This window comes from Trichosurus vulpecula, chromosome 8 (genome assembly GCF_011100635.1).
Source record: "Trichosurus vulpecula isolate mTriVul1 chromosome 8, mTriVul1.pri, whole genome shotgun sequence".
NCBI classification, from domain to species: Eukaryota; Metazoa; Chordata; class Mammalia; order Diprotodontia; family Phalangeridae; genus Trichosurus; species Trichosurus vulpecula.
The window spans coordinates 152,429,121-152,448,564 of NC_050580.1; the positions used below are offsets into that span (position 1 = coordinate 152,429,121).

The 19,444-nt window shown below is 38.1% G+C and overlaps 1 protein-coding gene across 2 annotated transcripts in view; it reads right to left on the reverse strand.

Moving 5' to 3' along the window:
- AAGAB (alpha and gamma adaptin binding protein) overlaps positions 1-19,444 on the reverse strand; it is a 74,173-nt gene that overhangs the window by 6,695 nt on the left and 48,034 nt on the right. Inside the window, exons 7-11 of one of the 2 annotated variants that reach the window (XM_036736988.1) lie at positions 17,484-17,577; positions 11,300-11,404; positions 7,669-7,718; positions 6,912-7,003; positions 3,696-4,729 (exon numbers count right to left, since the gene is read on the reverse strand). In XM_036736988.1, the coding sequence (XP_036592883.1) occupies positions 6,926-7,003; positions 7,669-7,718; positions 11,300-11,404; positions 17,484-17,577 (327 nt within the window). In that variant the 3' untranslated portion in view covers positions 3,696-4,729; positions 6,912-6,925. Of the gene's footprint in view, positions 1-3,695; positions 4,730-6,911; positions 7,004-7,668; positions 7,719-11,299; positions 11,405-17,483; positions 17,578-19,444 lie in introns of those variants that run through there. The other variant, XM_036736989.1, reaches the window with a different exon arrangement.

Genomic DNA, 19,444 nt, shown 5'->3' on the forward strand with positions numbered 1-19,444 from the left:
TAGATTTCTAGAGTCTCTTGCCAAATATATTGACCGCTAGGTATAGCTTTAATTGGCCTGTAAATGTTTCACCTTTTTTTAAAGGGGTAAGAGAGTTGTTTGGGTTTGAAGGGAGACAGGAAGCCAAAAATGACTTAGAAAAAAATTGTTTTTGTTTTTCCCCATGCTTGTAATCCAAGGCTGTATTAATAACAACTAAGTACAGATTTGGAAACTCTGCTTTTCTAAAGAGAAAACAAGGTAGTATTGCAAATCATTAATGTCTGGAACTGAGATATGGCATTACTACTGTGCTAGTCAACTCCTACTTCCTACTTTAATTATCCATTCCTTAAAACTGGGAAGCATCAGAAGAGTACAAGGAATGAAACATGTGTTACACACACACAAGCTTGGGTAAATGCCCAAATTTAAAGGTCTAGATGCGTGAACAATAATAACAAGGTAGTGTGCAAGAGCTGGCTAGGGGAAACTCCTCAAGACTTGCTCAAAGTCCCACTTTCCACAAAGTTGTATCAGGAAGTTACCGATATTATGGAATTAGTTCTGATCAACAAAGAAGAGGTGGTAAAGTGAAAGGAACGAAAGCCTTGGAAGAAAATGGCCGTGTCATCTTACTAAGGTGGTGAATGTGCAGGTAAATGCTTGCTTTGTTATTAGCATCTCTCCTAAAATTTAGAAAACCAGGTTTCAAGAAGTTTTAGGGAAATGCTTGGCATGATTCTTTGGGGACACTCTAAGAGGCAAGATGATTTAAGAGATATGGGAAACTCTCGAAAATGCTAACAAAACCACCGTAAGTGATCCTGATGAGAGGAAAAGGGAAACATTTAGAAAGACTGATGTGGCTTCATAGGGAACTATCCAATGTGCTCATAATTTTAAAGACTGTGTACAAAACATTAAAAGGACACAAAAAAGAATGGCATGAACCTGTAAGCATTAGGCATACAAAGAAAGGCAAACATTCCCTGCCTTCAAGGAGCTCTCATCCTAACTGAAGTGACAAAATGAAAGCTATGTATATGCAAGAAACATGCTGGGTAGACGGAGGAATCTTCAAGGGAAGGCAGTAACAGTAAGGAAACAGGAGAGGCTTCTTACAGAATATGAGGCTTTTAGTTGAGACATGAAGCTAGGGAAGCCAAGAAATGGAGACAGGGGGATGGCCAGTGAAAATGAAGAGTCAGGAGAAAGAATACTGTGTAAAGAACAGTAAGGAGGCCAGTATCACTGGACTGCAGATTACATCGAGAGAAGTAGAAGTATAAGGAGACTAGAAAGGAAGGGGCCATGTTTGTTATGAAGCACTTTAAGAGCCAAAGAGCACATTTTATTTTGATCCTAGAGGTAACAAACAAGAAGCCACTAGAGTTTACTGAGGAGGGGGATGACATGGTCAGACCTACAGACATGGAAAAGCCCTTACTCATTAGTCAGAGGACTTAGGTTCAAATCCCATCTCTGACTGTCCTTGTACGAACTTGGGCAAGTTCCTTACCGTGGATTTCAGTAGTTTCCTCATGACAAGGTTGAACTTGATCAAGACCACTATGATCCCTTCCAATTCTAGATCAACAATCCTTAAAAAAATGTAAAAGACTTTTAAAGAAATGTTTGGAACAAGAAGAACAAAGCCTACTGCTAGGGTCAGATGACAGAATTACAAGACAGCAGAGTCAACATTGCAGTAGATTCACAATCGGATGACATGGGTTCAAATCCCAGCTTGTGTAAATGTGGACAAACCACTTAATCTGCTTAGATGGCTCTCCTCACCTATAAAATGAAGATCCCAGACTAGCTCATCTCTATCATCATCAGGTACCATCTTACTTGGCTTGTATTTGTGTCCTAGCACTTAGCACAGAGTAAACACTATTCCAATAATCCCAACAATTATTTTACTTGACTCTCGTCTATTAAGGAGAACAAGCTATAAACTGTAAAATATAGAAAGAAATAATTACAGAGGAATAAAGGCCAAGATAAGTGAGGTGAAAGAAATTACTTCTGTAATTCAAATGACTGAATTTCCTGAACTAGAATTAGTTAGGGTTAGATACGGTAGAAATTAGAATTGGATAAGGATAGGATTAGTGATAGAATTAGATGGGGTAGTGAAGGAATCTGTAGGTATCACTAGTGAACCACTACCAACCATCTTAGAAAAATCACGGAAGATGATGAATCACAGAACCCCAGGGAAGGTCAAATTCCCCAATTTTCTTTTTTTTTTTTTATGTGGGAAGGCATTCTCTCAGAAGTTTATTCTCACTTTTCAGTATTATTCATAGTGGAGAAAAACCCTATGAATGCAATGAATGTGGAAAGCCCAATTTTCAATAGAGAAAAAAAGATTCTGGAAATTAGTACTGGATTTGGGCCAAAGGGCCAAAGTTCTGATTTTGACTCCTGTTACAAAGTACATGATCCTGGATAAGTTACAAGATCTACAATTCTCAATTTCCTTACCTATAAAACAAAGGGCTTGGAATGGATGATCTCTGCAGGATATTACAGTGCCTTAGGGTCATTACTGTGTACATTAATTTTAGGCATAGAAAGTAAGATTGGGTTGACTATTCACTAATGCCAATATTGCTGCTGGAAGTTGCTTTTAAAAAATCCATTTTTAAAAAACCGCACCAACTGCTAGAATATTTTACTAATATTCATGATTCTTTCTCATTCTTTTTCTCTGTAATTTCTACCATATACAGAATAAATCCAACCTTCCCTCCCCACATGAGAGCCCTTAAATATTTGAAGACTGTTATTAAGTCTGCCTTAAGTCTTCTCTTCTCTTGGCAAAACATTCCCAGTTACTTCTCATGTAATATGGTTCATGTCCTTCATCCTGCTCATGCACTTTTGTATATCTTCCAATTTATCAATTTCTCTTAAAATGTGGCACCTGGACTTGTATGCACAAGTACAAAGCAGCTCCCTTTTATTACACATTCTTTTTTAAAAAAAATAGTCTAAGATAGCTTCAGGTCATTTTTAGCCACCATATTAGTGTTACTCCTGCCACTAAATCACAGACATTTAAGATCACAGGATCAGATTCAGAGATAGAAGGCACCTTTGAGGTCAGTCTATCCCCTCTTTACTGCTTAAGAAATTGAGGCCCAGAAAAGCTACGTGATATGCCCAAGATCACACGGGTAGTTTATAGCATAAGCCAGAATTTGAACCCAAGTCCCAACTTCTACATCTATCCCACTTTCCACCGTACCACACTTTCTTTCCTTTTGATTTTCCCAGTCCACAAGGCTAGCAAATGAAAGAACTGGTATCCGAGGCTCCTGACCTTCTCTTTGTATCGTTTCTTCAACTACACCATGTTGCCTTCTCAGCCTAGCTGGTGTCTTATATTTACTTAATCATATGACAATCCTCCAAAAAAACTGGGAACTAGACAATAATATTTCTGGTACAGTCTTCATTAACCAGAATGTGCCACAGCTCAACCTCAGTGAACTGTATCCTAATTTTAGTTCCACGTCAGCGGACATTAAAGTTCAGAATGTATCGTGGTGCTTTCATCTACCACAACAATAGTTTTTACAAGCCCTATTTCCACAAGGAGAGCAAAGCTGAAGATCCCTTCATTTTTTTTTACCACTCGCAGAAGTGGGCATAAGGTGAGGTGTAGAGGACAATACAAAGAGTCAAGTCACTGCAAAATATTTCTTTCAGTTCTTTATGCCTTCCAGACAGAACACAAAGTGTTCCTTATGTACATTTTGAGGATTACAAGTAGAGTGTATGCTTAGGCCTTTGAACTACATTCCATGTTACTTAATCATCTAAATCTATAAACAGTAAGGAAGCAGAATGGTGACGTCAATCTTCTTATACCCCAAGTGAGAGTTCCAAAATACAAAAATATATGTAGTTGCATTAACTCCAAATTATTACAAACCTGACGTTCTCAGCGTAAACATTCAAAATCTATGTGATCCCCTCTTGTCGCCACCCCCCAACCCGCCCTGCCAACACTATTAACTCTCATCTTTCCAAACAAGGCCACCAAACTTGAACCTTGAGTTGGCTCTTTTACTTTAAGATCACTGATGAATTATACTTGGCAAAAGTCACATGGACATGCCAACTGCAATTTGAAACTGTCAGAGGTGATGGAGACACAAACTCCTTCACCTGATTGCTATTCAAGGGGTCCTGAGTAAGTTACCAGTACTCAGGATACCCCGAAGGGAGCCAAACTTCCTCTGATGTTTGAGGTCTTGGGAAATCCATGTGTTCTTATTACTGCCTTAATACAAATGTCCATTTTGAGCAATGCTCCAGCATTAGGTATAAAGTGACAATATGAGCCCCCAACCCCAACCCAAAGCACCTGATAAACATTAATAGACTTCTTAAACAACATTCATTTTAATCAATCCAGCCATGTTTAATTTACAAAATCAAGTTCACAGCTTTTTCCAATCTATTTTCCCTAATACATATAACCTAATTGTTTTCCTAATTCCCTTTATCATGTGGTAAGGAGAAAAAAATTCTCCAACTTCCTTTCCCATCTTCATGCTGGACTTTGTCAATGTTCTTTAGAGAATGGCTAACAAAATCATCTTAAAAGAAACACCAAGAGTGTCACAGTCTCTTCTGTGGTTGGCAGTTCACTTTGGGGAGAGTGCTGCTGCAGGACAGTCTTGTATGCTGGAGTTGTCCTGTTCTTATGGCTCCCTCATTTCAGTCTCTGTAGAATGTGTAAGAGGATGTGTGAGGGCCAGACTTGCTTCTGTGTGTGATCAAGCCTAGGTTTCCTCTAGATGCCAGGCTGTGTTCACCTCTGGAACATTCTCAGGCCTGGACCTACAACCTGGGCAACCACCACCAGCAAACTTCTACTTCTCTTAAGTCCAGTTTGTAGACTAAGACTCACTACTCTCACACGCTGATAATGAGTAATTCACAAAAGGAGCCTTTTAAAAAATGATTTTCACAAACTCTCTATTCCTCTGGGAGATTTCCCTTCAGTACTGTTCCAGTCAAAGGTGCATATTGACCTTTTTCACAGGATAAAAACCACAAGGCCACTAAGAGCTGCTATTTATGGAAGGTTCATAGGAAATGTCAAGGTCCTGAAGTCATGGTGCTTAGGAATTTGTTGTAAATTAGTTTCCTAATACTATCTCCTCTCTACCGTCCACTGTCACTACTCTACATCTTAGCTTGGCTCTTAGCCAGAAAGAATGGGATACATCACTTATCTGTAAGCATATACGAGGTGACAACATTGCTTTGGGTATCATCAGTAGCAGGAGATGATCTGCATGGGGAAATACTAAAATACTTATCCCATTCTATCTTTCTGATGATAATGGGGCAACGACATTCATATGTTGCTCTCATGCCCTTTAAAATCCCATTCAGAAACTTCAGAAAGTTGTCTCTCTGTCACACAAACACAATAGTAGTGAAGGTTATTCCATCCTTGGGTGTTTAATGAAGCTGCTCATTTTCTGTAAAATCCACACTGTCCAAAGTAGTCTTTCTGGTATTAGCTTAGTTACAAGGAGTGAAACATTTAAAAGGCAGAATCCACAGACATTTCTGTAAATTTGCAGTTAAGAGATGAAACCATGTGCCACTTAGTAAGGTCAGAGCTGCCTTACATTTAATTACCAATATAACACAAGGTCTCCTTTCTTTTCTCACTTCACAAAAGGAAGAAAGACATCATGGATCAAGTAAGCGTGGTTCTTGAAAACCAGCTAAGAAAATGAGAGGAGATAAAGTCCTGGAAGTGATGGTATAAACTCAAGAGCAATGGTTAACTGAATAGAAATACAGAGATTGTTGCTATGACAGAATGGATAGCCCACAGTGGCTTGACTCATTTACATGGGCAAGAGCTTTTGTAGCTAATTCCCACTCCTCTAGAACAAAAAGTACATCTGGAGGAAGCTCACTTCTAATTGTCATACTCTTCGTTCCCTTATAATAGACTCTGAGGGAGAAGAGCCTTCTGTAAACTACTATTAAGACCAACAATCAACCCTTTATACTGGCTAGATGGTCAACAAGATGATGGGAATCTCAGCAAAACAAAACAGGGTCCATCCAGGAAGTGCCAAGGCTTTGGCTGCTGTGGAGCTAAGAGGGGAAGACAGACACAGTTGTCCTTTGTATGGGATGGTTTCTCCTCTACCCCTCACCATCCCAGAAGTGGATGGGAAGGAGTGATTGCAATTCCATGGGGAATGGTGAAGGGATCAGGAAGCAGACAGAACACAAGTATATGTGGCTTGAAGGTAGTTGGAAACTAGCCTGGGTGTGGTGAGTGCAGGAATGTCAAAGCAAAGGCAGTTGTGGTGTGTGCATGAAGAGTGAGAGGAGTCTGGCAACAGCCTGAGAGTTAGTGGAAAGCTGAGAGCTTGAGCCACAGTAGGGAGGGGCTTACGTGGCTTGTTCTTTCCCGCTCTGGTCATTGTGGCATGTGGGGTGTATTCTCAGGGGTAGAGCTTGTGGCATTGGGCACTCTCAGCTCCCCAAAGCATATATCAGTAAGGTATGAGAAATGATGAGAGCCATAAGGCCAGAAGTCTGTCTAGCAGGAAGCACCTGAATCCTGGACACAGCTGAGCTTGCCTCTCTGGGTTTCCATGTCCATGGAAGGTGTCTTGGAGGGAAGGCCCTAGGTGACTTAACAGTTACAATAGTGCTTTGGCTACTTCCTGATGATCCTAAATGTCCCCCAAGGAATTGCAATCACCTGCTCTATCCTCACTGCTCCCCAACAGCAAGGATGGGGAGGAACTCTTTTTTGGGGCTAGACGTAGGTAACACCTGCATCTGTCGTCTCCCACCTCTGCAGTGTCCCATGCTCTTGACATCCCTTAACACAACTAAAGTGTGTTGTTACCATCTGGACTAACCAGACACAAGAAGCTCAGTTTTCTTCATCAGAAGAAATGCCTTCAATCTCATCTCTGTCTCCACCAATTGCCATCCAAAATGCTTTGGCCACCTGTGGAGAAAAGTTTTAAAAATTACAGCTAACAGGTAAATCCATGCCATACATATGTTAATACTTCAAAACTGATATGAGGCTTTGGTACAGGGGAAAGATCAGTAAATCTAAAGTCAAAGGATTTGGGTCTGAATCCCAGTTCTGTTACTTTATTGTGTGACTCTGAAAAAGCCCTTTCCTTATTGGGAGGCAGTGTGATAGAGTAGAAAAGGCAAAGCATTTAGAGCCAGAAGCTTGAGTTCTATTTCTTAGCTCTGCCAATTACTGGCTGCATGATCTTAGGCAAGTCACATTACTTCTCTGGGCCTCAGTTTCCTCAACAGTAAAATGAAGGAATTGGACTCAATGACTTTTAAGATACATTTCTAGCCCTTTTATGATCCTACAATCCAACAACTGGAAGACGCCAGCCAGTTAGAAAATCTCTTGCCTCTTGTTCAGGCTACATCAGCACCCACTCAAGTTCAAAGAAATGATACATATTTTAAGACTGATTTGACTACTGTAACAAATGCTTTGATATTGTGCAAGTAATGAATAAGTTCTTAATCAATATGCAAAATCTGCAAGCAGAACTTTTCTTCTATTGAGGAAGCAGATGTGTAACTTAATTATTATCCTAAAACCCAGCACAGCTTTAAGAAATAGCTGCCTGATCTTACCTTTTCTGCATGCAACTTTCTTTGTTCATGAGGCAAAGTCGCTGCTTTGTCTAGAGAGGAAACAGAATTTAAGAAGTTAATCTAACAGCACAAGAAACCCCTTAGACTATGAAGTTCTAACCTCAGAAGACATAAGGCCACTTTCTGAGTTGTGTTTGTCGTGCAAACATTAAAGCTACGAACTCTGAGACCTCTAGGTTTTCCAGATTGTAATGATGAAGATAGCTTATTTATTCTCTGTTAATAAGAGAGAGAGAGAGAGAGAGAGAGAGAGAGAGAGAGAGAGAAAGAGTGAATGAGTGTGTGGTGGGCGAGGGAAGAGGGAAAAAAAAAGAAGAGAAGGGATACAGATATTAGCTCCATGCAACAGAGCTCTTCCTTTGTTTACTGGGACTCCCGCTCATTCAGATGACTGCTTTGCTGAGAAGACTGAGGCCACACAACCATGAATTCCTTCAGTTCTTCCCTTCCATCCCTTAAGGCTAAGTTGCTAAAAGTCTTCTCCTTTATCCTACCTTTCCCTCCAGTCTCAGAGGAGGAGGTAGACCTCTCTTCTTGCTAAGGTGAACTCTACCTGTACCCTCAATCAAATATCATCCTTTCCATGACTTTGTTCCATCAATCACTCTCTCATGCATCTTTAATTTTTCCTTCTACCACATCTTTCCCCTAAAGATATACTCAAGTCTCCCCTGGGCTCTATACTCCCCAGAATCTTTCCTTGACCTTGAATGCAAGCTATATTGGCATTTCTCTCCTCACCTTCACAGCAAATGCCTAAGAACCTTGATGCCCCCACTTAATCCTTAGCCCCCTGCCATCTGGCTTCCATCACCATCCTTCTCCTGAAATAGTTCTTCTGAAGGTCACAAATGACTTCTTTATTGCTAAGTCCAAATATCTTTTTTCCCAGATTCATTTTCCTTAACTTCTCTGGGGCATAAGACATCATGGACCACTTCCATGTGGTTAAGAATGTTGCCACCAAACAGGAGATCTCTAAAATCCAGGAATCAAGCAGCTGTGGATTCAGCAGCTCTCAGCCTACAAATGCTAAGAGGTTTGGACAAATGGTCAGGAGATTAAAGGGGACCTTTTGATGGCACTGGGTGAGAGACTCTCCTGCACTGCCCTTATGTGGTTCCAGGTTGTAGTCCCAGGGCAAGAAGGAGCACTAGCACACTACAGCATATGGCCACAGGGGAGTGAAGACTCTGGTCACAATTCCAGGGTAGAAAAGAGTACTCACAGTCTAGAGCACACACCAGGAGAGCAGTGACCACACCTCTCCTTAAATCATACCACCTTGGACGAACTGAAAACTTATAGACTCCAGAACTAGCTCTGGAAACAGAAGCACAAAAAAGCCTGAAGCTTGGTACAGTGCCCCCATCCACTCAGGAGCAGACCCCAACTTTAACATAAAGTTAAAAGTGAAGAAATAGGCTGGAAAAATGAGCAAAGAGTGAAAAAAAAAGAACCTGATCACAGAAAGTTATTATGGTGACAGGGAAGATCAAAACATAAACTCAGAACAAGACAACAATATCAAGGCAGCTATATTCAAAGCCTCAAAGAAAAATGTGAATTGGTCTCAGGCCCCAAAGAATTCTTGAAAGAGCTCAAAAAGGATATTAAAAATCAAATAAGAGAGACAGGGAAAATGGGAAAAGAAATTAAGAGTGATGCAAGAAAATCATGAAAAAAGGGTCAACAGCTTGGTAAAGAAGGCACAAAAATCCACTGAAGAGAAGAACTTCTTAAAAAGAATTGGCCAAATGGAAAAAGATGAACAAAAATTTACTAAAGAAAATAATTCCTTAAAAAGTAGAACTGGCCAAATGGAAAAGGGAGTACAAAAGCACACAGAAGAAAATAATTGCTCAAAAATTAGAATTGGGCAAGTGCAAGCCAATGACTCCATGAGATTAAAGAAACAATAAAATCAAATCAAAAGAATGAAAAAACAGAAAAAAATGTAAAATAATTTTATTGGTAAAACAAGTGACCTGGAAAATAGATCAAGGAAAGATAATTTAGGAATTATTGGACTACTTGAAAGGCATGACAAAAAAAAAAAAAAAGCAAGCCTAGGCCTCATATTTCAAGAAATTATTAAGGAAAACTGCCCTGATATCCTAGAACCAGGGAGTAAAAGAAACTGAAAGAATCCATCAATCACCTCCTGAAAAGAGATCCCAAAATGAAAATTCCCAGGAATATTATAGTCAAATTCCAGAGTTCCCAGGTTAGGAGAAAATACTGCAGGCAGCCAAAAAGAAACAATTCAAATATCACAGAGCCATAGTCAGGATAACACAAGATTTAACAGCTTCTACATTAAATGATTGGAGGGCTCAGAATATAAGATTCTAGAGGTCAAAGGGGCTAAGATTACAACCAAGAATCATTTACCCAGCAAAACCGAGTAATAATCCTTCAGAAGAGAAAATAGACATTTAATGAAATGGAGGACTTTCAAGCATTCCTGATGAAAAGACCAGAGCTTAAGAGAAAATTTGACTTTCAAATACAAGACTCAAGAGAAGCATAAAAAGGTAAGCAGGAAAGGGAAATCATAAGGGATTCAATAAGACTAAATTATTTACATTCTTACATGTGAAGATGATACCTGTAACTGTAACAACTTCATCATTATTAGAGCAGTTAGAAAGAGTATACATAGAGAGCACGGGTGTGAGGACTATGATGGGATGATATCTGAAAAAATAAAATTAAAAGGTGAGAAAGAGGGATGCACTGGGAGAAAGGAGAAGGGAGAGAGAGAATGGAGTAAATTATCTCACATAAGAGAGATGTGAAAGAGCTTTTACAGTGGAGGGGAATAGACTGAGGCATGATATTTTTCACTTTCTTCTTTTTTAAATTTCAGTTGTCTTGTACAAAATGACTAACATGGAAATGTTTCATATGATTGCACATGTATAACCTCTATCTGATTCCTTACCAATTCAGGGAGGGGGGAAGAGAAGGGATAGAATTTGGAACTCAAAACTAAAAAAAAACACCAAATGTTAAAAAACTGTTTTAACATGTAATTGAGGGAAAAAATTTATCTATCTCTGTGTGTGTGTGTGTGTGTATGTGTGTGTGTGTGTGTCTGTATGTAAAAAAGAAAAAAGAAAAGTTGGTGGAGGCAAAATGTGAATTTTGGAGAAAGGATACAATAGCAAAACCTTTTTATTAACAGCAACTGTAAGTAAAAAGAGACCTTTAAAAAATGGACCATGTAATGGTCTGTTTAGCCATTGTTAAAATTTCATGAGAATGACATCTGGGAGGGTCCAACCCCTTGGAAGAGTTTATAGCAGTTGTTAGTTAACAGACTATTCTCTGAAGGCACAGAATAGATCATAATGATGCAAGGCAGAAAGACTTTTATAAGACCTAACTTACATTTAAAGTCTCAAGCCATCTTGGTGCAATATTGAGGCTGGGATTTCACACACATAAATGCAAACCAAGGGTCCATAGTCTTATACAAAAGTCAGTTATATGATATTTCTGTGAGACTGAAACATGGTGGTAAATTCACTTTCAACCATATGGGACTGAAGTACATTCATAATAAATAAAAGTAAGATATTCAGAATAACATATTTTTGTTTACCTTTCATTTCTTTTAGCTTTGAAAATAGTCGTTCAAAATTTTCCAGATTTCCTCCTCCAGTAGTGAGACTAGCTAACTCTTGGATATCCAGATCTAGCATGGGGTCTGAAAGGAATGTTTGTGAGAATATTAATGCAAGATTTCACGGATGGCAAATGCACAGAATTCTAAGGCTAAAAGGTTCCTAACAAACAAAAGCACCACATTCCCTTCAGGCACTATGAGAGTGATATCCTTTCACATCAATAAACCTTTAGAACCTCCAGAGAAAAGGTTGTGCTGGTTCCCTTGAGTCTCATGAACTCTATGTTGAATAGATTTCTTCCTAATAGCTATCCTTAGTACATCATGATGAAACCTCTAGGTCACCTGAAGGTTTAAGATCATTTTCCTTCTGGCAGCATGTTATAGTGGAAATGACACTGGGCTTGAGTTCAGGTAATCTGGGGTGAATACCCCTGGCAATACCACTGTGAGACCCTGGATAAGTCACCTCACTTCTTTGATGGTGGTAGTGGTGTACCTTGTATAACTGTTCTGGTTCTTTTTGCCCCCATTTTGCATTATTTCGATTCAATTCCACAAGTATTTATTAAATGCTTATGACATATAGGGCACTATGCTAAACACTGACAAAAGAAAACCAGTCACTGTCATTAAGAAGCTTATGTTCTATTAAAGCAGGAGTTCTGAACATTTCGTGTGTCATAGACCCCTTTGGCATTCTGGTCAAGTCTATGGAGCCCTTCTCAGAATGTTTTAAAGTGTATAAAATACATAGGATTACACAGGAAATCAAAGGTTAGTGAAAATAAAGATGTGACTTTTTCTCCCATTCAAGTTCATGGACCCTGAAGCCTATCCATTGACCCCTTGGCGGTCCATTGACTCCAGGCTGTAGTACAGAATCCCTGTAGAAGGGGTATTTCATACAAGTCTTTCCATATATGTAAAATCTTAAAGCACTATATAAGTGTTAAGTTTTAGCTACTAGACATATAAAACACATATTTGATTGGATGTGTGCTATCTTTATTCTATTTTTACCCAGCACTGGATGGTTTTGATAATTACTAATTTATAATATGTTGTAAAGTTTAGTAGTTTGTGACCCACCCTCATCAGCATTTTCCCAACATATCTCTTGAAATTGTTGTCCATTTATATTTCCGTATAAATTTAATTTTTATTTTATCCAGTTCTATGAAGATGCTACTTCATACTTTAATTGGCACTGCATTAAAATATGTACATTAATTTGGGAAGTTTTGTCATTTTTATAATGTTAATCTAATCCAATCATAAACACTGAATGTTCCTCCAATTATTTAGGTCCTTTTTCTCCCCATCATTATAGCTTTACAGTGGTTCTTACATAAGTTATCTGTATTTCTAAGCAGGTTAATTCTCATCTATTTGATGGGTTTCTGTTACTATAAATGGGGTTTCTTCATGATGCTTTCTTGATCTTAATTGCTAGTATATGAGAATTTGGAAGATTTATGTGGATTAATCTTTTATTCTGTGACCATGCTATACTAATTTATTATCTCCACTAATTTTTAGTTGAGAAAAATTTTCTGAATATATTATCATGTCATCTGCAAACAGTAATATTTTTAACTTCAGTTCCTGTTTTATAGCAATTATTCAAGTTTCCAATACTATGTCAATAAAAGCACATATCCTTATTTTGTACCTATTTTTAATGTTTCTCCGTTGTGTACTGTATTGGCTATTGGCTTAAGGTGAATACTTCTTATCATGTTAAGGAAAAATCCTATTCCTATTCTTTTTAGTATTTTTCTCATGAATGAATGTTGGGTTTTATCTAACTAAATTCAACAAACATTTATTAGTGCTAGGAATGCAGAAACAAAACAAAAAAACAAACCTTTGCCTTCAACGAGCTTTCACTTACTATGGGATGGTGAATTAGAGAATTCAACCTATATACAGATAAAGAAAAAGTGACTTCAGGAAAAGAGACAGCACTGAAACTGAGGGGATTGAGAAATGCTTCCTGTGAGAGGTTTGGGTAAAAAGACAAAAATCCAAGGCCTTAAAAAAATTGTTGCTTTAATCTAATTTTTGATATCTTTTGTTTCACATAACTTTTATTTCAGAATAGATCCTCACCCTCTCCCCTATCACAGCCCTTGTAACAAAAATTTTTTTTAAAGAGGAAAAAAACTCATCAGTACATTAATCCTATTTGACAATTCTGCAATATCCCAAACCCATAGTCCCCCCACCTCTGCAAAGATAACAAGGAAATGCATTTTCTCTTCTCTAAGGCTAATCTTGGTCTTTATAATTGTACAGCATTCAATTTCTGTTGATATTGTTACATTCATTATATATACTTTTTCTGGTTCTGCTTACTTCACTCTGTACTAGTTCATATACATCTTTGATGTTTCTCTGAATTTTTCATATTCATCATTTTTTATGGTGTACATTCAGGTGCCAGTTTGTTTAGCCATTCCCCAACTGGTAAGCATTTTCTTTGTGTCAAGTTTCGCTACCAAGAAAAAGTGCCACTATGGAGATGCAGGGTATATATGGGAACTTCCTTTTTGTCGTTAACTTCCTTAAAGTATATGCTTAAAAGCACAATTACTGGGCCAAGAGGAATGGGCATTTTAATCACATTTTTTTAACCTAATTCCAAAAGGCTTTTCATAATGGTTGGCAAAGGCAGGCCTTCCCTTCCCACTCCACTGTACTCACAGATGCAATCATAATTTCTTTGAAGGCTTTTATTTATATGTTATGTATTGATAGTTTTTCTGATGTTTAACCAATCTTGCATTCATAGAATAAGCCCTATTTGGTCATGAAGAATATTTTTAAAACTATACTGTAATACCTTACTAGCTAATATTTCATTAATTAGTATTTTTTATCATGCTAGGTAAATTAGTCTACAATTCTCCTTTTAAATGGCTTAAAAATTAACACCATATTTTTTCATAAAAAATATTGAGGGTAGTGTTCCATCTTTCTATTTATGAATGATCTTTTTAATACAGAGATTATTTGTTCTTAGAAGGTTGGAAAGAATTCACTTGTGAATCTATCTGATCCAGGTGGTTTTTTGAAGGATCATTTTTAATGATTTGTCTTGTTTTTCTCCAAGGTTGTTCTATTTGAATTAATTTTATACTTATATCCATTTTGGTAATTTATATTTTTATAGATAATCAACGATTTCCTTTATGTTGCCTAACTTATTAAAATACAGCTGTGTGTAGTATTCTTTAATAACATGCTTAACTGCTTTTGTATTTGTTGTGATCTTTCCTTTTTCGACTGTAATTTTGCCAAGTGGAATTTTCTCTCTCATTGTTTATTAATGATCCCTCCCTGCCACCCCACCCATGATCTTTCCAAAGAACTAGTACCTACCTAGTTTTACTGATCAGTTCAAATGTTCTTTTACTTTCTTTTCTTCTTATTTCTGCCCTTATGTTTTTAAGCTCTCTCTTTCATCACAGCCTCCCCTCACTCCCTTCCCTTTTTTGCTATTGTTTCTCGTTTACATAAAAAGCCTATTTATGATTAAGTGTTGAATGATTTTATGATGGACTTTTGTATGCACTATTAAATTCTATTTGGATTTTTTGTAACGTAATCAGAAAAGATCATATATGTAAAGGTATATAATTTGATGGGCTTGTGAATGCACTAATCATAGTTAATCCCTCCAAAGGTGCAGGGTGCATTCTTTGGAACTTTTGCCCATGTTCTCCTAACATACTAGGGGCCTTCTTCTAAATCTCTTGCCATTCTATTCATCATCTCATTTGATCTGATATGGAAAGTGCTTTGAAAATTTTAAAAGTGCTATATAAATCTGTAGTGGCGGTGGTGGCGGCGGCGGTGGTGGTGGTGGTGACTGAGTACCAATGGAGCACATGGATTGTTAAAAGCTTATTCCTCACCCAGGTTATCAGCTTGACTCAGCTCCTCATGAGTGATATGCTGTAGTATATTCACACCTACCACATGAATCTCCATTGCTATTTGGCAACTTACAACTTTTATTGTTTTTAGTCTGATATTTCAAAATTCGCTGATAGTGTTTCATAGGAAGTACATTACTGGAAGAATATTGGTGTTAAGGAGGTGAACTTTTGTTTCAGGGAAAAACCTGTAATCACTGAGAGCACTGTATAATTTCCCAAATACAATTCAGCCCATTTTCTTCTTCCTATTTGCTTCTGGCCCTTTTCATCAGTCATGAGCAGTTGCTGTCCAAAATATATATACCGATAAACCAACTCTATGAATTATCCTTTTAACTGCAGATCAATGTCTGGACAATCTTTATAATATTTATACTTTTTTTTTTCCCCTTGGAGAGGTTAGACCAAACTCAAGTGATTATGGATCTCAGTTAAAAAGCACTGCAATGTTCCAGAGCTTGATGGAGGCAGTACGATGTTACCCATCAGTAGGAAGATTTGGAAGACTTCTCCACCTATAAGGAATCACTCATCCAATTAAACTCCACCTATTTGGACTATTCTATCTTTACTGGAAATCAAATGTTTGTCAGCAAAAGAGGTTTATTAAATTTCAGGAGATAATTTTGGTTAAATTTCAGAAGGAAATGGTCATCAGAGTAAGGGACATTGCCTGGGTCAAATGGGACTTTATCGTTTCAGGGAACTATATTTTCTTACTCTAAGGCAGGCCTGCACAACCTGTGGCCCACGGGCCACTTGCAGCATGCCAAAGAATTTCAGGCAGCCTGCAAAAAATGCAGAGGAAAACATCCTTTGTATGTACAGGAAATGCTTTGGTGGGCTGAAGGCTGTGCAGGCCTGCTCTAAGACAACATTCTCATGCTCTCCATAGTGGCCAGAGAATCACACCTCATAGAAGATTAAGGTATGCTTATATTTTAGTTCATTTGCAAACTGAGAAATAAATTTCTATTTCTAACAGAGAAGAGTTAAAGGCATTTGAGAGGGGCTAAGTTAGTTCAAGAAGCACATGAGTACCTCCCAACTTCTAAAGGGAAAGAAGGAACATGAGAAATCCTCTAACTAAAAAACACCTATAATTGACTTCATACTATGCCCTGCTATCCTATAGCTTATATGCAATAAATTTATACATCAGCACACCCATGTTCTAGCTTTAGATCTAACGCTAATGTGACTGAGCAAATCACTTATTGTTCTTGAACCTTAGTTTCATCATCTTCAAAGTGTTGATAAGAGTATCTACAAAAGTACAAAGCATTAAATCTATGGAGATGTGTTATCACCAACAAAATCATGAATTACTGCTATTGTTTCACTTTAAGAAAAAAGAAAAAACATTGAAATATACTACTTCATCAAATGTTAGACAAAATATGGGCTTTGTCTCTTTTATTGTCTAGACTCCTGCCAGGAAAACCAACAGAACAGCAGCTAAATGTTTGCTAACAATTTCCTCTCTTTCTGATTCTAATAATTACAAATGGGGCTTAAATTCATTTTTCTTCTCTTCTACTCACTTAAAATCAACTTCTTTGTCAATGATTTATAGCAATATTCCTATTCCAAACTAACCAACCTAAACGAAGTGTTTCTTGGTAGCTATAATGTTAATGGGATATGAAGATCTTCCCCGCCTGTTAATAGGCCTCACATTGAGCCTATTAAGGGAAGCTTGCTTACGGGAGACTTGCTTGTAGGAAGGCTTTCACATCTTTTTGTATTAAGCTGACTAGGCACTGAGTCACGAGGGTTGTGATGCCTTTTGGCTCTGAGAAGTGTATATATATTCTGAGTTGGTATTTTGCTTTGGGGGCTTGCTTATGAGAAGGACATTTTGATTTCCTGGTCGAGACTCTGAGTAGCTCTATGTTCAGACCCCCCTGAATGCTCGGATGTAAATGGTCTCTCCATCCAGTGGTGTATGTAAAGTGTATAGCAATATTGCTTTGACTCAGGGAGTCAGAGACCTGTCTGTTGGTCTTTACGCTAATTTCTTTGCTTGTATTTTCTCTGATGTTCAGGGCGCTGACCCTTCCCCTGAACTAGTGAATATAATTAAAAGTAGAATTGTTGACCCCTTTAAAAGCTGTCTTTCCTAGTAAAGGAGATCAAAAAACCTATGCTAGCAGGTCATCCTGGGTATGCTAGGGTTCTTGCTTCTATAAGTAGCCAAGGAAGAGACTTACCTACAATGCTATCAACCTGAGAATCAGTTGTGTTAGAAGCACTACCTTGATGGTCAAAGCAGCATTCAGTCCCATCTCCTACAGGCAAATGAGGCTGTTGGTAACAATTAAAAAATAAATGTGTTACTTCAGAATTAAAATTCAGGTAAATTCACATCTGAATTCCCAGACTTTCTTAGAAGGGTGAGAATGGGTTATGAGAAATCATAAAAAAAAATATCTAGGAATGCAGGTCTCTAAAAACAATTTTTTTTGTTTGTTTTAAAAGAAAATTTAATTTAGAACTCTTAATACCTTCACATAGACAATTACAAATTTTAAAATGACCTACTAAATGTTCAAAATATCTTTTATAACTTGACCAACTTGGAACTGAAAGAAAAAACATTCTAGTAAATTCAAGTCAAGCCAAGCCAAGTCAACAAGCATTTATTAAGTACTTACTATGTGCCAGACACTGTGCTAAGTGCTAGGAATACAAAGAAAGACAAATACAGTCCCTGACTTCAAGGAGTTCACATTCTAATGATGCAGACATGTAAATTACATACCTACAAGATATGTACAGGGAAAGTTGGAAATGATCTTGGAGGTAAGTCCTTTGTAAAATCTCCCCAACCATACTGTAAACTCTCTGAAGGCAAAAACTACACCTTACATTTCTTTTGTATCATCCACAGCTCCCCATAGCAGGTGCTCAATAAAGGCCTATAAGTTTGATCTGAGAGTCTTCTCAGTCTCTTTCACTGGAATGCTCTACCTATTATGTGTGGCTCCATCTGGTGCCCCTTCCCCTCTCTCTTTCTTTCTTCCTTCATGAGTTTATCAGCTTTCACAGGTTCAACTGTCATCTCTAGACAGATGACTCACAAATCTGTAGCATCCCCTTCTCTCCACTCACATAGCCACCTCCTTTGTTTAAGCACTTGCCACCTCTTGCCTGGACTACTGCAATAGCCTCCTAATTGGTCTTCCTGCCTCCAGCCTCTTTCTTCTCCAAACTATCTGTGGCCTTAGTTTCTTCACCTGCAAAAAATGAGGAGGCAGCAGACCCCAAATGGGGTCATCATTCACAGTTTAAGAAGTAATGACAGGGTCACGAGTGGAAAAAATTTAAGAAGCACTGAACTACCAAAGCTCGAAGTTCTCTTCCCATTCGAAAACTGTGATCCTATTAATTCTCAACACAGCCGCCAAATTGATGCTCCTAAGGTACAGCTTGAAAAGCATCAATGGCTGCCCTCTTTCCTCTAGGACAAAGTACAACCACCTCCATTTGTCATTTAAAGTCCTCCAAAGCATAGTTTCAACTTTTCTTTCCAAATGTTTGTGTTATTCTCCCTCACAGACTCCCTCTCTAGCCAAATTGGCCTACCTGCTATTAACCCACATGACATCCAACCCTCTCACCTCTGTCTTTGCACAGGCTACATCCGAGAACCTGAATGCTCTCCCTCCTCCCACTAACCTCCTGGAATCCCTAGCTTCCTCCTGAAGATTCAGCCGAAATCCCCCTTCCACAGGAGGTGTTGACTGATCCAAATTACTTGGTATTTCCTTTGTATACAGCTTGCGTATGTTTTATGTCTGCATTTGTTTATCTAGCACTTAGCACAGGGTCTGTCTTACTGTGATACAGAACACTGTTCTAAGCCCCTCTCTATGATTATAAATTATTGATAGAGTATGTTCCCACCACTGATACAATTACAGGCCTGGCACACAGAAGAGAATTAATAAATGCTTGCTGAATTTAGATCAGGGTACCACAAAAAGAGGAGTAAATGAGTTGGAAAAGCTAAGATCCTTCAGTAAGAAGCACTGCATTTGGGAAAAGATCACTACCAATGAATAAATCCGAGCCCTTAAAGTCTGGCTTATTTTTTAATGAGGGTCAAGCTAGATTCGGGCCAACACTAAGCAATATCTCTAGGTCTTTGAATTCTTTAGTTGCTTTTCTG